The 22958-nt window shown below is 42.0% G+C and overlaps 1 long non-coding RNA gene, 1 pseudogene and 1 gene segment (V, D, J or C); 2 read left to right on the top strand and 1 right to left on the bottom strand.

The window, feature by feature from the left end:
- Positions 1-111: 111 nt before the first annotated feature.
- On the bottom strand, positions 112-12461 carry LOC126950146 (uncharacterized). Of its 2 annotated transcripts, none has more exons than XR_007724068.1 (3): positions 12366-12461; positions 2607-2710; positions 112-328 (listed from the first exon to the last, which is right to left on the bottom strand). It is a non-coding gene; the product is annotated as an uncharacterized LOC126950146 (long non-coding RNA). The 2 variants fall into 2 exon arrangements; XR_007724067.1 differs by lacking the exon at positions 12366-12461 and adding an exon at positions 8041-8133.
- LOC126950132 (T cell receptor gamma variable 5-like) lies at positions 2808-4030 on the top strand (annotated as a pseudogene). Its single transcript, XR_007724063.1, has 2 exons — positions 2808-3275; positions 3391-4030. The product of XR_007724063.1 is annotated as a T cell receptor gamma variable 5-like (transcript).
- Positions 8636-14084, top strand: LOC126950130 (T cell receptor gamma variable 4-like). The segment is given in 3 exon segments: positions 8636-8708; positions 12714-12852; positions 12956-14084. Coding segments are annotated over 2 exon segments (570 nt in total).
- Positions 14085-22958: the final 8874 nt, after the last annotated feature.

Below are 22958 nucleotides of genomic sequence, written 5' to 3'. Positions count from 1 at the left end.
CCATCCATTCTCCTTCCTTTTTTCCTTCCTTCCTTCTTTGCTTTTATCTCTCTTTCTTTCCTTTTTGGGTACATAATCAGAATACTTTTTCCACAAAATCATTTGAAATAATTTTTCTCTATTTGTTCGTGCCAACATTGATGCAGTTACTTTGAATGTTCAATCTTCATTTTTATATTTTGGAAATTTGTTGTGTTACTTTGTTTTGTTTCATATTTGTTTTGTATATATAAAACATTTACATGGAACTGAAGTCAAAATTATAGAAGATCCATTTGAAGATTTTAGCATCCATTGTAGAGTTCTCGTTCCTCTTTTCTCCCTCACCCTATAGGTAAAAATATTTTTATCAGTTTTCTTGAACTTTTTAACATTGTTTGTCATAGCACAGTATGTATCAATTCTATTTAAATGACATATTTATATTTTTGTTCTTATATTTGGTTTTTATACATTTTAATCAATCTCTTATTTTCCCATGTCTGGATTTTGTGTCTGACTTCTAAAGGTGCACATACTTCATAAGTATGCATATGGAAATCCATATCATGTATTTGAATGTTTTTATGCATTGATTATTTAATGATGGCATCATTGGTCTATCAGGAATTTTTATACAATAATTACTGTATTAGTAATAATAATACTGGCCAGGCCTGGTGGTTCATCCTGTAATCCCAGCATTTGGGTAGTCCAGTTGTTAGGATCACTTGAGGCCAGGAGATTGCAACCAGCTTAGCCAACATGGTGAAACCCTGTCTCTACTAAAAATACAAAAAATTAACTGGCTGTAGTGGTGCACACATGCGACCCCAGCTACTTTGGATGCTGAGGCAGGAGAATCACTTGAGCCTGGAAGGTGAAGATTTCAGTGAGCTAAGATCACACTACTGCTATCAAGTTTGGGCAACAGAGCGAGACACTGTCTCAAAAAAGTTAATAATAATAATAATAATATTGATGGTAAATATGGGTACTGACATTCTGGTAGTTAATTTACTAAGTACATTACTTTCTATTTTATTTAATCTATACAGAAACTTCATTAAAGGTTTAAAGTACTGTTGAATTTAACATTAGAAATTCGGGGGTTAATTAACATTCCCTAAAGTCATATGCTGTAATCCAAGCTCTGTGGTTCCGAAAATGAGATTTGTTAATTCAGTTTGCATTCCCCCATCTTTAAGAGTACTAGCATTATTTTACAACTTTATGGGTCATTTATACTTCTTCTTTTGAGAATCGCCTTGTCATACTCTTTGCCTATTCTTCTTTTGGAGGATTAATTTTTTCTCCTTGGTCGTAAGAATTAATATACACCATTTTAGAGATACTGACCCTTTATCAAATGTGTTGAAGGTATTTCTCCTCATTTGTTATTATTTACATTTGGCACCTTTTGGTGAATTTGTCTTTAAAAAAAAAACAATTCTATCAATTTTTCTAGGATGTCTCGTTTGATGTCAGGCTTAGAGAGGCCAATCTCACCTAGAATTTGTATGCAATTCATCATCGTTTAAGTCTAATGATTTTCTTTTTATTACATGTAAGTCAGTATTTGTGACTGGTAAAGTAGAAATGCAACAATATTTGTTTCCATATGGTAAGTCAATACCCAAAAGAGAACTTATTAAATAATTGACTATTTCCTTGTGGATATTAACATATAACTTTATCACATGAGAAAATATTACATACATGTGGTTCTCTTTCTGGATTTTCCACTGTGTTCCTTGAATCTTGTCATTCTAGTGCCGGTATTGCCCTCTCTTCAGCACTGTAGCTTTATAGTTCTTTTCACATTCTGATGAGGTTTCTCTCATCATTTTTTTCTTTTAAGAATTTTCTGTGCATTCTAGTGTGATCTCAATTCTCTCCCTTCCCATTTTTGGACCATGAGACTTCTGTCCAGCAAGACTTTTTCACGCTCCAAGGCAGGCAAGCTCCCCGGCTTCACAAGGACCCCGAGAACTCAGCTTTCAGAGCTGCTCCTGTGGCAGCCTCATGTCCTGCTCCTGTGGCAGCCTCATGTCATGTCATGACCTCTCCCTGTGGTCCAGAGGCAGAGGGAGACCAACCGGAGCCTCCTCCCTTTCTTATTCCCAGCTGAGATGACAGCAGAAACTTAACACTCTGAGCTGGGCCAACACCACAACCGAGAAGGACATTGTTCTATATCACATTATGCATATTTCAAACGTGTGTCTCTATATGCTACTTATAGAGGAGGTGAAAATCTGTGTATGCCCTAGTGAATTTTCACAATTATATTACTCTACTTGTTTTGTCCCCTATATTTCCATCTGTGAATCCAGGTGCACTGCAGATCTCAGTCTGCTTTCTGAGGGTAGGGCTGAGAAATAAAATGTTCAATACCAGACAATTTGGAAGTTCAGATAAATAACAAGTTTTTAATTTAAGTATTTCCAAATATTACATTATATGGCACCCAGTACTACTTAAAAAAAAAAACAAAAACCAAAAAAAACAAAAAAACTCATACTCCTACTTTAACGAACAAAAATCCTCTAAAAAAGAGATCACACCCACAGGATCACAGGCACCCCCTGCCCCCCGCCCCCACAGACACACATACACCCATTTACCTTAGAGCACTGTCCAACACCCATCAACGTACTGATCCTCAGTCCTTTTAATAAAGCAGCTTCAACCCTTCTCAGAGTGGCCTTGAGTGGTTGCCTCCATGTGTCTGCAGATGCAAAAAGGAAGGCAGTTCAGGGCCCTAATCAGAGGCTTCCTGTCAGGACAAGGCCCTGGCTTCAGCATTAGCTGCTGCAAGACTGAAAGGCAGGATGTGAGCCTGTTGTGGGACTGCCCCTCCAAGGTCTGAGCCTGTTAACTCAGGGGTCAGCTTCCCCTACATCTGCAGTCCCTCTGCTGCAGGCCTGAGCTCTCCATGCCCTGGGCTCTCTTCTGCAGACGGCCTGCTCTCAGCGGCCACAGGAGGGCGCTGGAGAACGGACCTGAGCAGAGAGGCAGGAGCTCCTCTGCAGGTCTTCCCAGGCACCACCTCTTCTGGAAGGAAGGCTTGGGAGTCCCCTGAGACAGATCCTCAGTCACTTCTCTCTGCCTGTGTCTCAGGAAGACCAGCTCCTCCTGCTGTCTTCTGTGCTAGGGATCACTTTCTTGTTGAGTGGCACCTGAGTTTTGAGAGGGTCTTCTGCTCCTCTTCATCTTATCCCTTTTCTTTCAAGGTCCCAGAGAGGAAGGCATGCGGTGGGCCCTAGCCCTGCTTCTAGCTTTCTTGTTTCCTGGTGAGTGTGCTGCCTACAGAGAGGCTCATAGGTTCTGTTTTGTTTTGTTTTCTTCTTTTGCAAGGGGTGCCATACTAAGGAATGCCTCATTATATGCTGTCATTTCCCATTGCAGCCGGTCAGAAATCTTCCAACTTGGAAGGGATAACAAAGTCAGTCACCAGGCCAACTGGGTCATCTGCTGAAATAACTTGTGATTTTTCTGGAGACAGTAACTTTTATATCCACTGGTACCTACACCAGGAGGGGAAGGTCCCACAGCGTCTTCTGTACTATGACGTCTCCAACTCAAGGGATGTGTTGGAATCAGGACTCAGTCCAGGAAAGTATTATACTCATACACGCACAAGGTGGAGTTGGATATTGATACTGCGAAATCTAATTGAAAATGATTCTGGGGTCTATTACTGTGCCAACTGGGACAGGCACAGTGATTCAGACCTGCTAAACACCATACTTAAAATCTGCCTTGTGGCTGCTTCTGGTACACAAGATAGAGCCGCCCCCTCTCATTTCCTGCCACCAAATTTACTGTATGCTGAAAAAGAGAAACACAGCTTAACTCCTGACCTCCCCCTAATATCACATTCCCCTGGCAGCAGCTGCCCCCTGTTCGCCACCCTCCCCCAGAACTTTCCTGAAGACCAAGCTGCCATCTCCACGCCTCAGCTAAGCAGCCTGGCTGAGAGCAAGGTTCTCTTAGCTCTCCTAGGACATGGGCAAGGCCCACTCAATCTGCTACCTAGGACAGACAGGTACACCTAGGGTCCAGCTATGAAGCAAGATATTTTGGACAGCAAATGGGAAGGGTATTTTTACTGAATCGTGTATCCAATCATGGTCCAGATATCGCAGCTGAGAGTGGTGCTTTTTCCTTATGTCTGTAACAATACAAGCAATACTAAAATTACCACCAAAATACCTGGCCTAGATATGCAGTTGAACATTCTCTCCCTCTGCCCTCCCTTTTATTCTCTTTTTTTCTTCTTTGCTTGCTTTTATTTTTTTCTCCCTTCCTTCCTCCCTCCCTCCCTCACTCCATCCTTCTATCCCTTCTTCCCTTGTTTCCTTCCATCCATTCTCCTTCTTTTCTTTCCTTCCTTCCTGCTTTACTTTTCTCTCTCTTTCTTTCCTTTTTCTGGTACATAATCAAAATACTTTTTCCACAAAATCATTTGAAATGATTTTTCTGTATTTGTTCATGCCAACATTGATACAGCTACTTTAATTGTTCAGTTTTCATTTTTATATTTTGGAAACTTGTGTTACTTTGTTTTGTTTCATATTTGTTTTGTATATATAAAACATTTACATGGAACTGAAGTCAAAATTATAAAAGAAGATGGATTTGAAGATTTTAACTTCCATTGTAGATTTCTTGTTCCTCTTTTCTCCCTCACCCTATAGGTAACAATATTTTTATCAGTTCACTTGAGCTTTTTCACTCTGTTTTTCATAGCGGAGAATGTATTGCTTCTATTTCAATACCATATTTATATTTTCATTCTGATATTCCGTTTTTGTACATTGTAATCAATCTTTTATTTTCCTGTGTCTGGATTGTGTGTCTTACTTCTAAAGGTGCACATACTTCATAAGTATGCATAAAGAAATCCATATTATGTATTTGAATGTTTTTATGCATTATTTAATGATGGCATCATTGTTCTGTCAGGAATTTTTACACAATAATTGCTGTATTAGTAATAATAATCCTGACCAGGCCCGGTGGCTTGTGCCTGTAATCCCAGCATTTGAGTATTCCAGTCAATAGGAACACTTAGGTCAGGAGACTGTGACCAGCTTAGCCAACATGGTGAAACCTTGTCTCTACAGTAAAGTACAAAAAATTAGTTGGCTGTAGTGGTGCACACATGTAATCCCAGCTACTTTGGATGCTGAGGCGGGAGAATCTCTTGAGCCTGGAAGGTGGAGTTTTCAGTTAGCTAAGATCACACTACTGCTCTCCAGTTTGGGGAACAGAGTGAGACTCTGTCTCAAAAAAACTAATAATAATAATATGATGGTAAATATGGGTACTGACATTCTGGTAGTTAATTTACTAAGCACATTACATGCATATTTTATTTAATCTATACAGAAACTTTATTAAGGATTTAAAGTACCATTGAATGTAACATAAGAAATTGGGGGTTTAATTAACATTCCCTAAATCATGGACTTTAATTTGATAATGATTGCATTCCAAGCTCTGTGGTTCCAAAAATGAGATTTGTTAATTTGGTTTGCATTCCCCCATCTTTAGGAGTACTAGCATTGTTTTACAACTTTATAGGTCGTTTATACTTCTTCTTTTGAGAATCGCCTTGTCATACTCTTTGCCTATTCTTCTTTTGGATTATTAATATTTTCTTATTGGTCATAAGAATTAATATACACCATTTTAGAGATACTGACCCTTTATCAAATGTGTTGAAGATATTTCTCCTCATTTGTTATTATTTACATTTGGCAACTTTTGGTGAACTGAACTTTGATAAAAACACAATAAAATCTATCAATTTTTCTAGGGTGTCTAGTTTGATGTTAGGCTTAGAGAGGCCAATCTTACCTAGAATTTGTATGCAATTCATCATCGTTTAAGTCTAAAGATTTTCTTTGTATTACTACTAAATCACTATTTGTAACTGGTAAGGTAGAAATGCAACAATATTTGTTTACATATGGTAAGCCAATACCCAAAAGAGAACTTATTAAATAATTGACTATTTCCTTGTGGATATTAACATATAACTTTATCACATGAGAAAATATTACATACATGTGGTTCTCCTTCTGGATTTTCCGCTGTGTTCCATGAATCTTGTCATTCTAGTGCCAGTATTGTCCTCTCTTCAGCACAGTAGCTTTATAGTTCTTTTCACATTCTGATGAAGTTTCTCTCATTATTTTTTTGTTTTAAGAATTTTCTGTGCATTCTAGTGTGATCTCAATCCTCTCCCTTCCCATTTTTAGACTGTGAGACTTCTGTGCAGAAAGAGTTTTTCATGCTCCAAGGTAGGCAAACTCCCCGGCTTCACAAGGAGCCCTACTGGGTGCTGATTTCGTTGGGCACCAGATATCAGGGAAATCAGCCCCCAATATTTCAATGTAGGTTATTTTCTGTTTTCCCTAAGTGTCAGCCAGTCTGAGAAATAAAGAGAAAAAGTACAAAGAGAGAAATTCTACAGCTGGGCCACCGGGAGTGACATCACATATCGGCAGGTTCCATGATGCCCACCTGAGCCGCAAAGCCAGTAAATTTTTATTAGGGATTTCAAAAGGGGAGGGGTGTGTGAATAGGGAGTAAGTCACAAAGATCACACGTTTCAAAGGGCAATAAAAGATCACAAGGGCAGAAGGGCAGAGCAAGATCACAAGGCCAGGGCAAAATTAGAATTACTGATGAGTTTCCATGTCCCACTGGGTACATTCTGTCTTGATACTATCTTGATACTATCTTCCTTACCAGGAAACAGGAGTTGAGAGCAGAAAACTGGTCTGACTAGAATTCACCAGGCTGGAATTTCTCCAACCTAGTAAGCCTGAGGGCACTACAGGAGACAGGGCGTATTTCATCCCTTATCTTCAACCACATAAGACAGACACTCCTAGAGCGGTTGTCAATAGGCCTGCCCCTGGGAATACGTTCCTTCCCCAGGGTTATTCCTTGCTGGGAAAAGATTTCGCGATATTTCTCCTATTTGCTTTCTGCAAGAAGAAAAATATGACTCTGTTCTGCCTGACACCACAGTCAGTCAGACCTTATGGTTATATCCCTTGTTCCCTGAAAATTGCTGTTATCCTGTAAGAACAGGTTGCCTAGATTTGATATTGTTCAAACACACATGTTTTACAAATGATTTGTACAGATAATGCAATCATCACAGGGTCCTGAGGTGACATACATCCTCAGCTTATGAAGATGATGGGATTAAGAGATTAAAGTATAGACAGGCATAGGAAGTTATAAGAGTATTGATTGGGGAAGTGATAAATCTCCATGAAATCTTCACAATTTGTGTTCAAAGACTGCAGTAAAGACAGGCGTAAGAAATTATAAAAGTATTAATTTGGGGAACTGATAAATGTCCATGAAATCTTCACAATTTATGTTCTTCTGCTGCAGCTTCAGCTGGTCCCTCCATTCAGGGTCCCTGACTTCCCGCAACAAACCCTGAGAACTCAGCTTTCAGAGCTGCTCCTACGGCAGCTTCATGTCCTGCACATGTGGTCCAGAGGCAGAGGGAGACCAACCAGAGCCCCCTCCCTTTCTCATTCACAGCTGTGATGACAGCAGAAACTGAACTCTCTGAGCTAGGCCAACACAACAACAAAGAGGGACATTGTTCTACATCTCATTATGCATATTTTAAATGTGTGTCTCTATATACTTCTTAGAGAGGAGGTGAAAATCTGTGTATGCCCTACTGAATTTTCACAATTATATTACTGTACTTGTTTTGTCCCCTATATTTCCATCTGTGAATCCAGGTGCACTGCAGATCTCAGTTCACTTTCTGAGGGTAGGGCTGCCCAACAAAACAGACAATACCCAGGGAATTTGGAAGTTCAGGCAAATAACAAGTTTTTGGTTTATGTATGTTCCAAATATTGCATAACATGGCACCCTGAACTACTTAAACAACAACAACAACAACTCATACACCTACTTCAATGAACAAAAATCCTCTAATAAAGAGATCACACCCACAGGATCACAGACACCCCTTCCCCACCTCCACCCCCCGACACACCCATTTACCTTACAGGAGAGTCCAAACCCACCAACATACATGATCCTCAGTCCTTTTAATAAAGCACGTTCAACCCTTCTCAGAGTGGCCTTGGGTGGTTGCCTCCAAGTGCCGTGCAGAGGCAAAAAGGAAGGCAGTTCAGGGCCCTAATCAGAGGCTTCCTGGCAGGACAAGGTCCTGGCATCAGCATTTGCTGCTGCAACTCTGAAGTGCAGGGTGCGAGCCTACTGTGGGACTGCCCCCTCCGAGGGCTGAGCCGGCTGACTCCAGGGTCAGCTTCCTGGACATTTGCAGTGCCTCTGCTGCAGGCTTGAGCTCTCCATGCCCCTGGCTGTCTTCTGCAGACGGCCTGCTCTCAGCTGCCACAGAGGGCGCTGGAGAACGGGCCTGAGCAGAGAAGCAGGAGCTCCTCTGCAGGTCCTCCCAGCACCACCCCTCTGAGAGGAAGGTTTGGGAGTCCCGCAAGGTAGATCCTCAGTCACTTCTCTCTGCCTGTGACTCAAGAAGACCAGCTCCCCCCACTGCCGTCTGTGCCAGAGATCACTTCCTTGTTGAGTAGAACCTGAGTTTTGAGAGGGTCTTCTGCTCCTCTTCATCTGGTCCCTTTCCTTCCACAACCCCAGAGAGGAAGGCATGCGGTGGACCCTAGCCGTGCTTCTAGCTTTCCTGTCTCCTGGTAAGTGTGCTGCCTACAGAGAGGCTCACGGGTTTTGTTTTGGTTTGGTTTGGTTTGGTTTTTTTCTTCTTTTGCAAAGGATGCCCTACTAAGAAATGCCTCATTATATTCTGCCAGTCACATATCTACTAACTTGGAAGCAAGAAGAAAGTCAGGCACCAGGGGGTCAGGGTCATCTGTTGTTATCACCTGTGATCTTCCTGTAGAAAATACCTTCTGCATCCACTGGTACCAACACCAGGAGGAGAAGGCCCCACAGCATCTTCTGTGCTATGACCCCTTCACTCCAGGGATGTGTTGGAATCAGGAGTCAGTCTAGGAAAGCATGATAATTATGGAAGTACAAGGATAAGTCAGAAATTTATACCTCTAAAACTAAATGAAAGTGACTCTGGGGTCTATTACTGTGCCAACTGGGACAGGCACAGTGATTCATACTTGCCCTACACCACACTGAAAATCTGCCTTGTGGCTGCTTCTGGTACACAAGGTAGAAATGACCCATCTCATTTCTTGCCACCAAATTTACTGTATTCTGTACAAAGAGAAACACAGCTTAACTCCTGATCTCCCCACTGATATCACACTCCCCTGGCAGCTGCACCCTGTTCTCCTCCCTCCCCCAGGACTTTCCTGAAGACCAAGCTGCCATCTCCAGGCCTCAGCCAAGCATCCTGGTTCTTTCAGCTCTCCTAGGACATGGGGGAGGCCTGCTCATTCTGCTTCCTAGGACAGACAGGTACACCTAGGGTCCAGTTGTGAAGTGAGATACTTTGGACAGCAAACGGAAAGGGTATTTATACTGAATCATATATCCAGAGATCACAGCCCAGAGTGTTGCTTATTCCTTATGCATATAACAATATAAGCAATACTGTAATTACCACTAAAACACTAGGCCTAGATATGCAGTTGAACATTCTCTCCCTCTAACTTCCTTTTATTTTTCCTCTCTCTACTTTCCTGGTTACTTGCTGTTTTTCTACACGTCCCTTTTTCTGCCCTCCTCTCCCTCCCTCCCTAGTTCCCTTCCTAGCTTGCTTGCCTGCCTGCCTTCCTCCCTTCCTTCCTTCCTTCCTTCCTTCCTTCCTTCCTTCCTTCCTTCCTTCCTTCCTTCCTTCCTTCCTTCCTTCCTTCCTTCTCTTCCTCCCTCCCTTCCTTCTCTTCCTCCCTCCCTTCCTTCCTTCCTTCCTTTTTTCCTTTCTTCCTTTTCTCTCTCTTTCTTTTTTGGGCACACAATCAGAATACAGAATAATTCTCTATATGTTCATGCCAACTTTGATATAGCTAGTTTATTCGTTCAGTTTTCATTTTTATATTTTGGAAATCTGTTGTATTATTTTGATTTGTGTATGTAAAGCCTTTACAGGGAACTGAAGTCAAAATTATAAAACAAGATCAATTTCGAGATTTTAGCTTCTATTCTAGAATTCTCTTTTCTGTATCTCACCCTGTGGGTAACAATATCTTTATTAGTTCAGTTGAACTTTTTCACTTTTTCTCATTTATTCAGAAGTCTATCACTATTACAGAAATTCATCTTTTGCTTGTCATATGTGCAGTATGCATTGTTTCTATTTGAATGGCATATTTATGTTTTTGTTCTGATATTCTGCTTTTATACATCTCAATCAATCTTTTAGTTTCTGATGTCTGCATTTTGTGTCTTACTTGGAAGGGTGAACATAATTCAGAAGTATGCATAAAGAAATCTGTATCATTTCATTAATATTTTATTCATTTATTACTTGATATTGATATCATGATCTATCTGGAATTTTTATACAATGATTACTATAGTAATAATAATATTGATGATAAATATGGGTACTGACTTTCTGGTAGTTACTGTACTAAGCACATTACATGTATATTTTATTTAATCTTCACAGAAACCTTATTGACGGGTTTAAGTACCATTGAATATAGCATATGAGAAATTGAGGGGTTACCTAACATTACCTAAGTCATATACTTTAATTTGATAGTGATTTCAATCCAAGCTCTGGGGTTCAGAAAATGAGATTTGTTCATCCAATTTGACTTGTCTTATCTTTATGAATACTAGCATTATTTTACAACTTTATAGGCCATTTATACTTCTTCTTTTGTGAATTGCCTTTTCATACTCTTTGCCTATTCTTCTGTTGGGGTATTAATTTTTTCTTATTTGTTTGTAAGAATTAATATACACCATTTCCTAGATATTGATCCTTTATCAAATGTGTTGAAAATATTTCTCGTCATTTGCTTTCATTTATTTTCAGCACCTTTTGGTGAACTGAACTTTCTATATTACTTTTAATAAAATCTATCAACTTTTCTAGGGTCTGTATTATGATGTCAGGCTCAGAGAGACCAATGTCACCTACAATTAGTGTGCAATTCATCATCGTTTAAGTCTGATTTCCTGTTTTCAGTTTTATTACAAGTAAATCTCTAACTTTTTAAGTTAGCCACCCAAGAATATTTGTTTCCATATGGTAAGTCAATTCCCAAAGGAGAACATAGTAAATAATCAAGTATTTCCTTGTGGATATTAACATACAACTTTAGGACATGATAAAATATTACATACATGTGACTCTCTTTCTGGACTTTCCACTGTGTTCCATGAATCTTTTCAGTTTAGTGCCTCTCTTCAGCACTGTAGTTTTATAGTTCATTTTATATTCCAGTGGAGATTGTTTCTCTCATTACTTTTTTGTTTTAAGGATTTTCTGTGCATTCTAATGTGATGGCAGTTCTCTCCCTTCTCATTTTTAAACCATGAGAGTTCTATCCCAGGCAGGATTTTCCTGGCTCCAAGGCAGGTGAGCTTCCCTCCTTCACAAGGACCCCGATGACTCAGCTTTCAGAGCTGCTCCTGTGGCAGCCTCAAGTCCTGTACATGCGGTCGAGAGGCAGAGTGAGACCAACCAGAGTCCTCTGCCTTTCTCATTCCCAGCTGTGATGTCAGCAGAAACTGAACTCTCTGAGCTGGGTCAAAACAGCAACCAAAAGGGACGTTGTTCTACATTTTATGAATATCTTAAACATGTGTCTAAATTTTTTTTTTTTTTTACAGAAGAGGAGAAAATCTGTGTATGCACTACTGAATTTTCACAATTATTTTACTATACTTGTTTTATCACCTATATCTCCATCTATGAATCCAGGTGCACTGCAGACATCGGTCAGCTTTCTGAGGGTACGGTTGCTAGGTAAAATATGCAATACTCAGGAAATTTGGAAGTTCAGTTCAATAACAAGTTTTTAGCTTAAGTATGTACCAAATATTGCATGACATGGCACCCTGTATTACTTTAAAAAAAGAAACAACTCACACTTCTACTTGAATGAATGGAAATCCTCTAATAAAGAGATCACACACACGGGCACACATTCCCAACACACACACACACACATACACACACACACAAACTCACACAGGATCACACATACACCCGTCCCACCCCCACACATCCATTTACCTTAGAGGAGAGTCCAAGACCCACCAACATGCCTGACCCTCAGTCCTGTTAATAAAGCAGGTTCAGACCTTCTCAGAGTGCCCCTCAGTGTTGCCTCCAGTGTCCTTGCAGACGTGAAAAGGATGGTGGTTTAGGGCCTAATCAGAAGCTTCCCCGCAGAATGAGGGCCGGGCAGTGGACTTACCTGCTGTAACTCTGAAGTGCTGGGTGTGAGCCTGCTGTGAGACTGCCCGCTTCAAGGCCTGAGACTGTTACCTCCAGGGTCAGCTTCCGCCACATCTGCACTCTCTCTGCAGCAGGCCTGAGCTCTCCACGCTCCGGGCTCTCTCCTGCAGAGGGCCTGCTCTCAGCTGCCACAAGAGGGCGCAGGAGAACGGACCTGAGCAGAGAGGCAGGCGCTCCTCTGCGGGGTCCTCCCAGGCACCACCCTTGCTGGGAAGAAGGCTTGGGAGTCCCCTAAGACAGATCCTCAGTCACTTCTCTCTGCCTGTGTCTCAGGAAGATCAGCTCCTCCTACTGTCTTCTGTGCTAGGGATCACTTCCTTGTTGAGTGGGACCTGAGTTTTGAGAGGATCTTCTGCTCCTCTTCATCTGATCCCTTTCCTTCCAAGGCCCAAGAGAGGAAGGCATGTGGTGGGCCCCAGTCCTGCTTCTAGCTCTCCTGTCTCCTGGTGAGTGTGCTGCCTATAGAGAGGTTTTGTTTTGTTTTCTTCTTTTGCAAGGGGTGCCATACTAAGGAATGCCTTATTATATTTTGTGTTGCCTCCATTACAGCCAGTCAGAAATCTTCCAATTTGGAAGGGAGAACAAAGTCAGTCACCAGGCCAACTGGGTCATCTGCTGAAATCACCTGTGATCTTCCTGAAGTCAGTAGCTTCTACATCCACTGGTACCTACACCAGGTGGGGAAGGCCCCACAGCGTCTTCTGTACTATGACGCCTCCAACTCCAGGGTTGTGTTGGAATCAGGAATCAGTCCAGGAAAGTATGATAGTTATGGAAGCACAAGGAGCAACTTGAGATTGAGACTGCGAAATCTAATTGAAAATGATTCTGGGGTCTATTACTGTGCCAACTGGGACAGGCACAGTGATTCAGACCTGCTGAACACCACACTGAAAATCTGCCGTGTGGCTGCTTCTAGTACACAAGACAGAACCACCCCCTCTCATTTCCTGCAACCAAATTTACTGTATGCTGAACAAGAGAAACACAGCTTAACTCCTGATCTCCCCTACAGGATTACACTCCCCTGGCAGCAGCTGCCTCCTGTTCCCCACCCTCCCCCAGGACTTCCCTGAAGACCAAGCTGCCATCTCAGCTAAGCCTCAGCGAAGCAGCCTGGCTGAGAGCAAGGTTCTTTAGTTCTCCTAGGACGTGGGGGAGGCCCACTCACTCTGCTGCCTAGGACAGACAGGTACACCTAGGGTCCAGCTGTGAAGCAAGATATTTTGGACAGCAAATGGGAAGGGTATTTATACTGAATCGTGTATCCCATGATCCAGAGATCACAGCTGAGAGTGGTGCTTATTCCTTATGTCTATAACAATATAAGCAATGCCATAATTACCACTAAAACACCAGGCCTAGATATACAGTTGAACATTCTCTCCCTCTGCCTTCCCTTTTATTCTCTCTCTCTTCTTTCTTTCTTCTTTGGTTGCTTTTATTATTTTTCTCACTCTCCCTTCCTCCTTCCATCCCTCCATCCCTCCCTCCCTCCTTCATTCCTTCCTTCCCTCCCTTCCTCCCTTTTTCCTTCCATCCATTCTCCTTCCTTTTTTTCCTTCCTTTCTTCTTTGCTTTTATCTCTCCTTCTTTCCTTTTTGGGTACATAATCAAACTACTTTTTCCACAAAATCATTTGAAATAATTTTTCTCTATTTGTTCATGCCAACATTGATACAGCTACTTTAATTGTTCAGTTTTCATTTTTATATTTTGGAAGTTTGTTGTATTACTTTGTTTTGTTTCGTCTTTGTTTTGTATATATAAAACATTTACATGGAGCTGAAGTTAAAATTATAAAAGAAGATTCATTTGAAGATTTTAACTTCCGTTGTAGATTCCTCGTTCCTCTTTTCTCCCTCACCCTATAGGTAACAATATTTTTATCAGTTCATTTGAGCCTTTTCATTCTGTTTTTCATAGCGGAGTATGTATTGTTTCTATTTCAATGCCATATTTATGTTTTCGTTCTGATATTCGATTTGGGTTTTTATACATTTTAATCAATCTTTTATTTTCGCGTGTCTGGATTTTGTGTCTGACTTCTAAAGGTGCACATACTTCATAAGTGTGCATAAATAAATCTATATAATGTATTTGAATGTTTTTATGCATTGATTATTTAATGATGGCATCATTGATCTATCAGGAATTTTTATGCAATAATTACTGTGTTAGTAATAATAATACTGGCCAGGCCCAGTGGCTCATCCTGTAATCCCGGCATTTGGGTAGTCCGGTTGTTAGGATCACTTGAGGCCAGGAGATTGCGACCAGTTTAGCCAACATGGTGCTGGCACCAGCTGCACCCTGTTCTCTACCCCACCCTCATGAGTTACCTAAAGTCTAAACTACAATCTCCCAGCTGTGTCAGCCATGCAGCCTGGCTGACAGCGAAGTTCTTTCAGCTCTTCTAGGGGCTGATGGAGACCCATTCCTTCTGCTTCCTAAGACAGACAAGTTCCTCATGGACTGATCTGTAGAGGGATACATTTAGGAAACTCTATAGGAAGACCAGCTGCTCTCAAGCATTTATCCAATTATTGTCTATAGATCATGGCTGAAATAGTGCTTATTCACTGCTCAGGATAAATGTTGGAATAACAACTTTGCACTTCAATAAGACACCTAACATGTATCAGATCTGCTATCTTTTGAACAAACTGATATTTTTGTTGACATATCAAATCATAGTATTATTGGTTTGCATGAGAATGGGTAAAAAAGTGATTGTCATAGATATGCCAACCTACAAATCATATCACAGGTTTTGCACCATCGCAAGCATCCCTGCTGTAATGTGAGCATCTGAAGGATCTGACGCTTGCCTTGCAGCAGAATTCACTCCATCTCCCCTCTGGATATTAGACTGATAATTTGGATCAGGTCTCAGCATGGGCCATTGGGGAAGACTACAGCCCTGCTGAGCGATGGAAGGATTATCCACTCAAGGAGTTCACACATCCTGGCCGACATGGAGAACATGACTAGAACTAGATTTGGAGGGTGCTCGCTGGTGGATTGTGGAATGTAAGCCTGAAGAAGCAGAGTTTAATCCTACAGAGGTATTTTCATAATCTATTACCCTGACAGGGCTCCTGGTGTTGGTCCTTAGACACTCCTGGGATGGCTCCATGGAAACATGCAGGAAACCTTGGTCACGTGACATGATACGGAGATGTCAGAGTTGCCTGGACGGAGTTATGGAGGAAGGCATGAAAAGACTTCGAGAGGTAGGCATGCTAGAGTGGACTTTCCCACTAAACCTGAGAACTCACTGGATAACTGTATTCCCTGCGAGAACCCAGAGAACCCTCTGAATTAGGAAGACAAGGCATGTTCTGAAATAGGAGGCATCAGCATTCTTGAGAGTCTCGGTGGACGCTGTGCCCTGTGGGGATGACTATAGGAGATGCTGTTAAGGAATTAGCTCCCTAGAGTCAATGGAAATGATGTGATTTCAAAATAAGAGTCCAAATGGGCAGAATTAGTGTGAGAAGACGTAAAGCCAGAAAAGCAGCCAAGGAGCTCTGTTCAACAGAAATCTGGGGTGACAACTAATAAACCACAGTGTTCCTAAGGGTAAGGAAATTGGGCTACCACAATGGTATTCCACATATATTTTCCATATATACATGTATATACATATCTCATCTATATATGTAATTGGAACATATTAAGAGAAGATGAATGAAAGAATGATGTCAGCTCCTCCCATTCTCCAACTCAGAGTCCTTTGAATGAAGGGGAAGGCAGATTGTCTTGAGGGAGAACCTTGTAATGTTCTAGCAAGTATATATGGTAGTGATTCTCTGAGCCTTTTCCCGCAAAAGATGGAAGACCAATTACCTGAGAAATTTATACATCTAGGGAAGGAGAATAACCAGGTCTTTCAAGGCTGTTGGAGACAGCATCTGAGCTAACTTTGATACCAAGAAACCCATATTGTCAACGTGGTCCCCCATTAGAGTGAGGACACATAGAAGCTCCCACTCTAATGTTAGTTTTAAAGGCCCAAGTCTATCTAAAAGTGCAATCCCATAGGTGGATGGACTGACTGTGGTGTCTACCCTGTGTCTGAGAATATCAGAGTGGATGTGATGAATGGACATAAAACAAGGAGGCTGCCCTCCACTCCTGGATAGTCCAGGCAGGCTACATTCCTTTATTCCATTTGGAACCCGTATGGCTTATTCTCTTTCACTGACTGGAGCTCACACTCTGGCTATTGTAACCTGTCTTAAATCTTTTTCTCTTGAAAATGTCTTGACTTTGAGGCAGGTCTTAGAAAATGACTCTTCCTGTCTCAAAATGCAGTCCTTCATTCTAATTGGTGAATTGGAAGCACATGGCTAGTGTAAAGAATAAGAAAGTAATTAGGAAACAGCAGGAGAAGAAAGCAGGTAAGCAACACTTACTGTGAATAATTAATTTCTGTTTAGAAAATATCACAGCTGATGTGTCAAAGGCCCTAGTATGCAGGAATGAGATGAAACAAATGTGGTCATGAGGAAGAGGTTTCTGAATAATGACAGAGAAGCTTGAGAAATCCAGAGTCCAGAATACTGAAGGGGAGCAGTACTGGGTTCATGTGTATCTGGTTTCTCGTCTATTGGATCCTCTTTCTTCCAGAACCCTAAACCTTGAATCAGCCTGGCTCCTAGAAGAGTGTTTCTCAAAGTGAACTCCATGGACCACCTGAATCAGAAGCACGTGAGGCTTTTAATAATAATAATAATAAAGTACAGGTTCTGGGAAGCACCCAACACAATAAGACAGAATCTTGGAATGAAGGGTGAAAAGGTGCATTTTAAAATAACCTCCAGAGCTGATTCTTATTCAAACTGACTTTTGAAAACTGCTGCGCTGGTGGCAAGAAATCAAGGGACTGTCCTGAGCCTGACACATGAAGGTGTTCTGGAAAGCTGCTCACGGGCTCCCTCGCAGCTCACCAAATCCACCTCACTCTAATCTCTCCCAACCCCTCAAACTGCTGCTTTGACAGATTCTCACACTTTTGCATGATAATCCCACAACCGCAGCTCCTTCTGGCTTCCTGTGACCTCAGGCAAGAAAAGGTTGTGTGCTAAATGAATCTGCTTTAACTTGCTCTCCTTCCTCGGGGATCACACCTTTTTAAGAAAGCCTGTCCCTTACTTTGAAGCATAAACATATTCTCGTTTTTATTCTCTCAATACCTTGAAGGTTTTCTTCTGCACATGTATTTGTTTGATCTACCTTTTGTGCGTGGGGTGGGAGTTAGGAATCTTAAAGTGGAGAGCCAGTTTCTCCCCAAATTACTGACCTAACCCATCTTTAACTCTCAGTTCAAGGCCACCTTTGTGATGGTGAAGTTTCCATATGCTCACTCAGCCCCTTCTGCTCTCTCTTCTTCTCCACTGTGCATGTTGGCTTGTACTTTTGCCAGTTTCTCTAAAGACACAGCCAGAGGTGGGGTGGCTGTGTGTGCACAACTTCAACTTTACATATGGGGCTGAGTCCCTATGTAGTGTATTCTTGTGCCAAGAGCACAATATGTTAATTACTATAGCTTTTAAAAAAAAATTAAGAGTTTTTCATAATCAAATTAAGGCATAATTTTATTGAAGAATAAACCCCTAATATATAGGTACACTTATTTATAACTATGAACCATGAACCAGAATAGAAATGCATCATGTATATTACAAAACATAGCAAAAATAAATAGGGGTAGGGAGGTGCAGATGTTGGTCAAAGGATATAAACCTGCAGTTCTATGATGAATAAGTTCTGGACATCTGGAATACAGCATGGTGACTATACTTAGTAATACTATATTGTACACTTGAAGCTTACTGAGAGTCAGTCTTAAGTGTTCTCACCATACAAACCCAAAGGTAATGATGTGAGATGATGACTGTATTAATTAGCTTGATTGTGGTAACCATTTCACAATGTATACATTTGCCAAAACATTATGTTGTATACCTGGAATATGTAATTTTATTTATCAATTATACCTCGATAAAGCTGAAATAGAGGATTACTAATTCCCACAAAATAGATTTAACAAAAAGTTTTATTCAACAAACAGTGCTATGAAGTTGTAAATTGGAAACAAAATTCAATTTAATCCACAGTCTTCTTATCAAAACCCTTCAGTGGCATTCCTCTTTCTGGTGTCCCAGTCTTGTCAATTTCACTAATAACTGTCATCCTGTGAACACCCAATTTATCCTACATGACAAAGTGACAAAGTCCTATTACATGAGTTCTCAGATTCTAGGATGGCCAGAAGAGCGCTGTCCTGGGTCAGATAAATCACGTGGAAGATGCAGAGGATGCGTGACTTTAAAGGTCCAGCCCTCAGTCGCTGGATCTTCATGCAGGGGCCGCCTCAGCCTGGATTTGCTCTTCCCCACCACTGCAGCCATACCCCAGGCTGGCTGAGGTCTGCTTCCACCTGGGCAGTGACTGGATGACATGGGATGAGGGGACACACCTCTCCCTCGCTCAGCATCGCATTTCTCTTTCCCTGGAGATCTGGGATCTTGGTCAGCATCCTTAAAAAGCCACCCAAGGGCTTGAGAGGGCAAGCCCTCCTACATCTTGACTGCGTTTTGCCCAAGATTTTTCCCGTTATTATTTTAAACATGTGTCTAATTTAGACAAATAGAACCTGCAAGTGCTACATGGAGAAGAGCACAGGCACACCTAATTGGGAAGACAAGTAGAGGAAAGGAAAGCAAATGCCACCAGACAGAATGTGTGGCTGCAGGTTTACTGCAGATGCTATTAGAATCTATGGTTGGGCTGGGTGCAGTGGTTCACACCTGTAATCCTAGCACTTTGGGAGGCCAAGGTGGGCAGATCACCTGAGGTCAGGAGTTCAAGACCAGTCTGGCCAACATGGCGAAACCCCATCTCTACCAAAAATACAAAAGTTAGCAAGGTGTGGTGGCACGCACCTGTAATCCCAGCTAGTCGGGAGGCTGAGGCAGGAGAATCGCTTGAACCCAGGAGGTGGAAGTTACAATGAGCGGAGATCACACCACTGTACTCCAGCCTGAGCTAAAGAATGAGACCCTGTCTCAAAGAAACAAACAAACAAACAAAATATATGGTTGGCTGTTGCTAACAACTTTTGAGTCTTTAATGATCGCAATTGAATTAAAACGGTTAAAACAGCAATGAAGAGAAACATAGTTTTGAACACTGACAACACAAAATAACTTATCCATGTAACCAAAAGCTACCTATTGCCCCCAAACTATTGAAATAAACAAACAAAAAAATTAGAAAATGGAAACTTTACAAAAATTATTCTCACTAATGAGGTTGTCCAAAAGTCAACCAAATTTATTATAGAATAGTAATAACCAAGCTTGTGCATAAATCAGTGATGCCGTAAGTATCCTGTAAGCATTACTGAAGTTTTTTTTTTTTTCCTATTAAATTTACCTTCAAGATAAGCCTTCAGGATGAGGCTTTACACTGCACTTCATTATGCAATGCCATGTTGACTTGGTATATTACCTCAGATGTGACTCTAACATGGTTTGATTTGTTATGACGAGACTAAAGTGAAACATATCACTGTTTTCATGTGCATATTGCACCTTATAAGCACAAGGTACAATAAATAGCCAATTTGAATATGGAAAACAAAGGTAGTGGTTATAAATTTTTTCTCCTCCAAAATAATATTTTTCTTACTGCTAAAAATATCTAAAAAATAGAGAAATATTAAAGACAAACAATTTGCCCATTTTCATAGCTCACTGTCTGTATTTTGCACTTTCTACCTGTCGTTTCCCTGTGTTGACATGTTCTGACCATAGTTGTCACTTTCTTTTCCATTAGTCTAGCCCACCACTGGGCTAGAGGTCTACAGAGGGTATAAATGATAGCTCCAGAATATCCCTCTGTCAAAATGTTCTGCTTGCTTTGTATTTGACCACCTTCTCACCAACTCTGCACAACCCTAAGCCCTGCATGTGAGAATGCTGAAAACTGGAATCATGACTTTCAGTTTTTGCCACAGGAGGGAAACTCAGGAACTGGGTTTGGTGGTGGGAGCCCAGGGACTCACAACTTCCCTTCCCAAGTCAGATCCCTTTTCTTGCCATGCCCACAGCCTTCCCCTCATGGCCATCTCTTTGACTACTCAGGAGGTCCTGGGTATCATTAGCAAAGCTGAAAATTGACCTTCATTTCAGTAGGAAGTCAAGGCTGGGTCTATTTCTCCAAGCCTCTGGCAGATGTGTCCTTCCCAACGCCCTGTCTTCACCATTTCCAAGGACATGCCACTGGCAGAGAATGAGCTAGTCCTGCCTCCAGGCCCTCTCTGTCTGCTGGTTTGACTTAGCCTTCTTCTTTTGGACACACACACACACACACACACACACACACACACACGCACGCACACACACCCACACCTGGTTCTTGAAAACTGCATTAGTCCCTATAATTTTTACTTTGTGCAAACCCCAGAGATCATTTACTGGAACCCATCCAGTTTCCAGGTGCAATAACAACACCCCACATTTCCTGAGCATGGTCTATGCAGCTGGGACTGTGCTGTGTGCTCTGCTCACATTCTCCTGTTTACTCTCCACGTGGCCCCATGACACCCCTCTTTACAGATGAGGGAAAACAGGTGAAATAACTTGCCCAAGACTACACAGCTATCATGTTATTTTAGGGCACTGAAAAACTCCTTCTACTAGGACCTCTGGGTGCCATGCTCTGAAGCTGGCTCAGACGTGGGCATGGGTTTTTGTCAGGGATTGCTGTTTTTTGTTTGTCCCTTCCTCTGGAGCAAGCAGCACACGCATTGTTCTCTGAGTATAGGATGGTTACATGAAGCAGGAGGTTTGTCACCAGTCAGGCCTGGCTTCTGTCCCAACTCTGATTCTCCTTAGGTGTTACAGCCTTGGAAAAGCTACTTTAAAAAACAGCCTTACTCCTTCATTTCTAAATTGGAGATAATATTTATCCTATAGAGTTATTTAAGGATTTAATAAAGCAATGACCATAAACCAATTAGTGCAGTCCAAGAGTTTCGCTAATTATACCATCAACACTCTTTAAGCCTTTTTTAGAACTCTAGCTATTGGTCATCTCACCCTTCATCTTGTGGTCAGATTTCTGTCTCTCCTCTGGGACTTCTTTCTTCCTCCCCCATTTCTCTCATTGGTTACCTCCTTGCACCACAAGGGAAACAGCAGTTCAGGCCCTAAGCTGGCTGTTACCATAACTCAGAAAAGTGTGGCTTAGGTCCACAGTTTGAAACAGGTCACTCTGGGCTCCTCTCCCCTGGTCAGGATCAGAGATGTGCTGGGCCGCCTTGCCTTCCTTTGGTCCATCCTGTTTCCAGGTCAGTCTCTTACCTAAGGACCTGTGGAGAGGTGGCGAGGCTTTGGGTCATCCCTACCTCACTGCTGTCTCCCTGACAGCTGGCTGGTGGCTCATCAGGCCGAAGCAGCTGGCCTATGTCCTGGGGCGCTAGGGAAACTCGGTCATCCTGCAGTGCTTGGTCTGCACCAGGATCAGCTACATCCACTGGTACCGGCAGCAGAAGGGCCAGGTCCCTGAGGGGCTCCACCAGCTGGCCATGTCCACGTTGGATGTGCAGTGGGATTCCATCTTGAAAGTAGATAAAATCACAGCCAAGGATGGCAGCAGCTGTACCCTGGCAGCGCTGAAGCTGGAGACAGGCATCGAGGGCATGAACTACTGCACTGCCTGGGACCTGAGCAGCCCTGCACGCCACCCCAGGCCTGCACAAAAAGGACTCTTCCTCCAAATCCAACAAGGCCTTGGGCATTTTCACTAACTCTTGGTCCCTTGGCTTTCTCTGGGGCATAGAAGCAAAAAAGTCCTGTCCCCTGTCCCTCACCTCCCCATCTATCCTGGAGGTCCCTTCCGCAGTCCCACTATGGACGAGGCTCTCAGCCTGTGCAGATTCAGTGATCTATCTCATTGAAAGGGGCCTGTTTAAAGATGTTCCCGTTCATTGTCTCTGAAGCCTTTGCAGGATGATCTGTGCACCTGAATCTGGGTGCCACTAGCCACATGTGGCTATTGAGCATGGGAAACATACCAAGTACAATAGTCCAAGCTGAGATGGGCTGTATGTCCAAAATCACATTTTGAAGATCTAGTGTTAAAAAATGAAATAAATTTTATAATGATCAAACGTTGAAATGATTATATTTAGGTATCTTGGACTAAAACCAATAGCATTAAAACAAATTTTACCTGTTTCTCTTTACTTTGTTTAATGCAGCAACTAGAAAAATTTAAGTGTGTGACTCACCTTGGTGACTCACGTTTATTTCTATTGGACAGTACTGTTAGAGACTGATCATTTAAGAGTCTGACCATCTCCCCTGAAGAATGCACAAATCAAATATTTTGGAAGAGATTTCAAGGGTGGAGGGCTGGCTGAGATTTACCCCAAAATGGTTGAAAAGCTGAGACTGGAAGCCTACCCCTGTTTCCAGCTTCCAGGCTCTGGGCCCTGGGACTGTTACCATTTTGCAATAGAGTCAGCAATTAGAAG

This window comes from Macaca thibetana, chromosome 3, assembly GCF_024542745.1.
Source record: "Macaca thibetana thibetana isolate TM-01 chromosome 3, ASM2454274v1, whole genome shotgun sequence".
NCBI classification, from domain to species: Eukaryota; Metazoa; Chordata; class Mammalia; order Primates; family Cercopithecidae; genus Macaca; species Macaca thibetana.
Note: the sequence above shows the minus strand (reverse complement) of the source record. Positions and strands in the feature narration are given on the sequence as shown.